Here is a 6,000-nt window from a genome sequence, read left to right as displayed (position 1 = left end):
TTGGCTCAATATAGTTGCCAGGTGTGGTTCTTTGATTGCCCAATAAAATTGGAAAAAAATCGAATGAATTTAGCAGCAAATAAAATGCTAACTGTTCCAGCTAATTTACCATAGAAACCAGTTCAAAAGAAGCCAGTGCTTCCATCATACATACATACGTTTTGCGATATGAAGTAAGTCCGAACAATGAGCTGATGATTAACGGCAGTCGTAGTGACAGTAGCAGGGTGACAGGGAGGAGCTCCGGCTACAGCAGCACCACCACCACCACCACCACCACCTCCCTCCTCACCCTGACCCTCCCAGCTCCGAGGAAGGAAGCGGAAACCAACGTCGCAAACCCTCTGCTAGGAGCTCGATCTGGGCTGGTTGGACGGAGTGTAGGCGACAGCACGCATACATCGTTTGTTGCCTGCGAAGAGGAAACGGGGAGCGGATAATCACACGACGGGGCTTCGTTTGTAATACTGGCAGCGTTTACACGGAATATCTCGAGCGGTGAGTTTTCCTTGACGCTCTGGCTTTGACCTAAAACTTGTGGACGGACTGTTCTCCCGTTCACGACGCAGGCGAACACAAGTTCGGTAACGTTAGCGGGGCTAACCGTGCCACTCCGCTAGCAACAACAGCCTGCGCTCCGAGGAAAAGGCGTGAAGCGTACGTTCGCTGACTAATAGGCCTCAAACCTTTGGAAACACCTTGGTTTATTTCCCGCCGAGCTTTTGTTTCGGGTAACGTCGCCCCGAATTCGCCCGTTGCGCTGAAATGAACGGGTTAAGTTTGATACCGAGCCCGCAGCGCAGTTATTGTTAGCCGACCGTTAGCCGGCGTGCTAGCGCCAGCGTTTCTAGAACACTGGGCGCAGTCTGCGTTCTAGAGCCGTGGAACGAAATCGCTCGCGAAGGGAGGAAAGACGCTTCAAAGCACAGCCTAGAGCTTTAAGTGGCCCCTCGTGACATGATAAAGTGTTACAGTAATTTGACAAGGAAGCGTCATGACGTGTTGGTAAATTCTAGAGAAAAATCGCCGTCAGCACCCGTTGGACTTCAGCTTCCCCTTTCATTAGTTTGTCTGCACGGCTGTCAGCGATTTGTGCTCCTCTTATTTTTTCTTACTTTGTTTGCCTGCAGCGACTTAACGTTATAGCTTAAGACGGCACCAGTGTCATTAACACTGTCTTACTGTCGCGTTATCTCCAAGTGACTGTTCTAGAAAACTGTCCCCTGCTTTCTCTAGATGAGGCGGGAGGCTCCCGTTGACAGATGATTTGCCGAAAGTTGGTGGTTGTTGTTGTTGTTGTCATTTTGGAGGCTGTCGGTTTTAACGAGCTGCATTACTGTGACTCCTCACGGCAGCATATCTGCAAACAGCTTAATGGGATAACGTAGTTCTATCCAGTTAACTTAGCAGCTCTGTTTAACTAGGCGATTAACTCCTCGGTGGTTGGGGCAGGTAGTTGGCCTTCAACCAGGTCTTTAGCAATTGTCACTCAATACAGTGAACTGAGCATCGAACGTGTGTGTTTAACACTAGTCACAGTCTTTTTTTAAAAATGTAGTTTTGTTCTCTGCTGAATGTCGTGTAGAGTAGCAGCAGCAGTAACAACACTAGCAGGCTGTAAAGTTGGTTTTAGCTTTAGAAGTGACCAATACTTGTGTGGGAAACAGTAGAAGAGTGCACCCAGGGTCCACAGCAGAAGTGTTGCAACAATTGAAATCTATCCATTTAGTTTGCAATTTAAACATCTGGCCAAGCATCGACTAGTTTGGCTCAACTGATCATGATTCTTTCTTGTTTGCAGATACCTTACTGGGACTGTATGTGAGGCTTAAGCCCTAAATGATCGGGTCATAGACGGGAGGAGAGACTCGGAGGAAAGCATCTGGCCACATAAGCCTGGATACGTGGGGCTTTTTTTTTTTTTTTTTTTTTCCCCTCTCTTCTAGTTCCTGAAACACACATCACTACAACCTAGTATTTTTTTCTAGCGGGTAACAAGGACCATGGAGGCAATAGCCAAATATGATTTCAAAGCAACTGCAGATGATGAGCTAAGTTTCAAGCGTGGCGAAGTCCTCAAGGTAAGTAACAACTGTTTGACCTTTGGCTGTTAGGCCCATTATGACATTTACATTTAGTCATTTAGCAGATGCTTTTATCCAAAGCGACTTACAAATGAATTACAAGGCAGCAAAAATCTAAGTCAAGGAGAAAACATCAAAGCAAAGTCCTATCAGAAAAGTCATCACATTTCATGAGATGCAAGTGCGAGAAGGAGCAGAAAGGATTTTTATTTATTTTTTTAATAGATTTAAGTGCATAGGATGATGCGGAAGAGTTCTGTTTTCAGCAGTTTTTTGAATATTGGGAGTGAATTTGCTGAGCGAACAGAGTTTGGTAGCTCGTTCCACCATCGTGGGATCATTGTGCTGAAGAGTTTTGCTTGGTCTCTTCTGTGTGGTGCTGGGACCACCAGACATCGTTCGTTGGCAGACCACAGCGGACGTTTTTAAAATGATATCTGTCCACACAGAATTGAAAAGAATAAACAAATATAATACACACACACACACACACACACACACATCCTACCTATCCTGATAAAACTAAAATAATCACCCACATAAAGGTACAGCATCAAATGCATATCTGCAATGAGATCATTCTTTTCTTTCTTGATGTATTTTTAAACCCATTGTTAGAAGAAAAAAGGGATGAGTTAGCTTAGGCTATAAAATCCAAAACACACTGCAGCATCGTGTGATGGTCATTTCATGTAGTAACAACAAGAAATGTTGGACCTAAGCATTGTTGCATATTGTAGCGGGGCAAACGGTTCTTAATGAGCAAAGTTAACGATGCACTGCAGAAGGTCAAGTGATTAAAGACAAAAAGACACAAGGTTTTTTGTTCTGTATCTATTTAAAGTGCTTTCTGTGAAACACCAGGCATGTCCACATCCACAGGCAAGAGAAGCTTATTTAAAGCCTTAAGCTTTCTTGTTGTCTGAAAAGCATTCTGACCATGATGCAATAGCCAAGATATCAGAAAGCAATACTGCAGTTCTCCTAGATAATGATTCTTTTTGGATTTAAATGCAATCATCTTAATCCTTCTGTTGAGAGTCATGAAGGCCAGGCTGCAGTGCAGGGAAAAAAAGAGATAAGCCTTCATACTTCCTCATTTTCCTGGAAAATGTATGTAGCCAAATACACCCTTTTGGTAATGCATGACTTTAATTCCCCTTTCTCCCCCTTTGGCTTTACGGTCAGTACTTTTTTTTTTTTTTTTTACTGAAAACCACTGCCTAGAGTTATGATGGTTCCCACAAAGACTGCTCATTGAGTGCTGCTCAGAGTGAATAGCCTCTTTTCTAAAGGATACATGTTTTAAAGTACCACTTGGCTTTGTGCATGTTCAGTTTCACCTGTTATGATCAGAACGACTCTTTGTTTTCACGGACAACATCTGCTTTACTTTGACATGCAGTTAGACTGAGGACTGTAGCTACACAATATACATGTCATTTTGTGTTTAATTGGTTTACTGTAAAAAAAAAAAAAAAAACCTCCCTTCTCATAGTTCTTTTTTCAGTGACCCAATCTAGATGAATGCAAATTGCAGTAACGTAATTTGACAAAGTATCTTTATCTTATTACATACTGTGTCTTTTTGCAGATACAATATAAGAGTTAGATATCATGGATGCGTTGAGTGGTGTTTATTCCTGAATAAGAGATTTAGGAAGGGAGTTATGGAGGGAGGGTGGGGGGGGTCAGGAAATGCTGAGCTAAATATGAGCTCTTATTAAAACTGCACATGAGAAGAAAAATACTTTTCCTGCAAATTCAGAAGCCAGATGTCTTGTTAGGAAAATCTTTAAGATCAAGCTTCTTACCCGATGGCAGAGATCCAGCCTTGTTAATAGGAAAAACCACTATTTTTATTTTTTTATTTTAAATTTTGTATCACCTGGTGACATGGTTCATATAAGCCTAGTCTAGCCCCAGCTGACATATTAAGAGTTAATGTATTGTAGCAGATTTGGGAATTGTTTAACTTTGGGGATCACGAGTGCTTTACACGATGGCTTTAAAATAAGTTGCATAACCAGCCACCACATGTTTGACCCAGCTAGTGAGTTATGGACTGTGCAAGCACAATTTTACAAGCTACGTTTATTTCAAGTAAAAATGAAGCTGAAATGTGGAGGGAGGGTTCCCTTCAGCACTGTAATTTCATCAGAATGATTTGTGGCTGCTTTGCTCAAAGAATCAGTTCACTTTTTGAGACACAACGAAGTGGCATGATGTCAGAAACGACAGAAACGACTTTGTGCTCTTTCATCTCCTTTATCCTGTTTTCCTCCTTTGTTCCTCTGTGCACTACTCATACATTAGTCTCAAGTCTGAAATTTCCCCCCAGGTAACTTATGAGAAACAGGATGAAACAGGCTCCTGTTATTCTATACTGAAACTGGTATATAAGTGGACACACATAAAAACCAAATAAATCACTCATTTTTTTTATATATATTGCACAGCACCCTGATAGCCTGATGGTTACTGCTGCATGTCATACCCCATTTCTCCCCCATTGTGTTCCCTGTCTGCATTCTGCTTTGCTCCTATCTAATAAACGAAGAAATCTTCCAAGATTTTAAATTATATATTGGACTGCAGTAATAGTCATACTCATGGGATAACTCAGGCAATTATCCCATGACTATATCACCGTTTTTGTCCACATTTTTACGAAATAGTAAAACTGCAGTAACTTGTCTTATCAAGAGAGAAAATATGTTGGAACTGGCCTGGTTTACACAGTACTAGAAAACACCTTGTGTCATAGAAGCCAACCAATACATAAAAATATGCCAGTCTGGTTGTAGATGTCTGTGCCTGATACTGCCTCTAACTGCAAAACATTTTGTGCTGATTTCTCTGTAGTAGTTTACTTTACATAAACAAATATTAAATAACACTTGTTTTCTCCTCCTCCTGTTCACACTCTGCTTTTTGAACTTAATAGGCAGTATAGTATAGTGTGGCTATTTAACAGTTGCTTAAATACAGTAATATTTATTCCTATCTCAACTGGCATGAATAAACGAATGCATCAAAACACTATTAGTGTGCATTTAAAGCTCATTAGATGCTGAAACAAAGCTCAGTAGTTTGCAAAACTCAGTCAGGATTATAAAATCCTGGGATATTATCTCAGCCACAAAGTATTTATCTTTAAGCTTTATTTATAGAGACAGTGATGTACATGTTACAAAATAATCAGCAGCAATGCGCACTTGCACATAGTTAACATACACAGCACCTTGTGTAGCAGAAGAAGTTTAACCATATACATTTCTTTCCACATGATACTGTCTCGTTCCACACTGTGATCATACTTGTCCCTTTTATATTAATCCGTTTCTTATATAATCACATCATCTTCTGTCTTCCTGTTGCCTCATCAATGTACACCTGCCTGATGTCGTACAGCCATGCATGGAGCATCTTACAGAGTAACTTCCTGATTTTGAACAGTGTTCATTGTGGTTTCCTTTACTTCCAATACCAGTGCTCCGTCTGTCTGATTCTAATACTAAACGGCTCTGCTGTTGGGACAAAGGGTCCCTCTCATGAGAAAGTAGGCCCATGTTAAGGCTCTGCTTCAGTGTAGAATCCTTAACTTCTCAGCATTCACAGCATCTTTGGCAGATGGGAAACCTTGGGGGAACTAACCAAAACCACAACTCTCTTCAAACTTTACACCTGGGGTGAAAGTTGATCAAACTACATCAACACATGTAAATCAATTATCAAACCAAATGTAATCCCAAAAATCGCTAAACACTTCAGAATGTGAAGTAAACTGGAACTGCTTCTGCTACAAAGCTAATGAAAGCCAGGCCAGCTCCAGACTCCCAATGTCACTTTCACTCAGTGTACAGCTGCTGTAGTTAACATCACAACAACATAGAGTTGCTAACTAGCAAGATAG

At 41.2% G+C, this 6,000-nt stretch overlaps 1 protein-coding gene across 1 annotated transcript in view; it reads left to right on the top strand.

Annotated features, from left to right (window-relative positions):
* The first annotated feature begins 342 nt into the window (after window positions 1–342).
* Window positions 343–6,000, top strand: part of LOC137099286 (growth factor receptor-bound protein 2) — a 31,198-nt gene continuing 25,540 nt past the window's right edge. The window contains exons 1-2 of the mRNA XM_067475923.1: window positions 343–498; window positions 1,802–2,081. Coding sequence (XP_067332024.1) covers window positions 2,004–2,081 — 78 coding nt within the window. The 5' untranslated portion in view covers window positions 343–498; window positions 1,802–2,003. The remainder of the gene's footprint in view (window positions 499–1,801; window positions 2,082–6,000) is intronic.

Source organism: Channa argus, chromosome 15, assembly GCF_033026475.1.
Source record: "Channa argus isolate prfri chromosome 15, Channa argus male v1.0, whole genome shotgun sequence".
Classification (NCBI taxonomy): Eukaryota; Metazoa; Chordata; class Actinopteri; order Anabantiformes; family Channidae; genus Channa; species Channa argus.
Note: the sequence above shows the minus strand (reverse complement) of the source record. Positions and strands in the feature narration are given on the sequence as shown.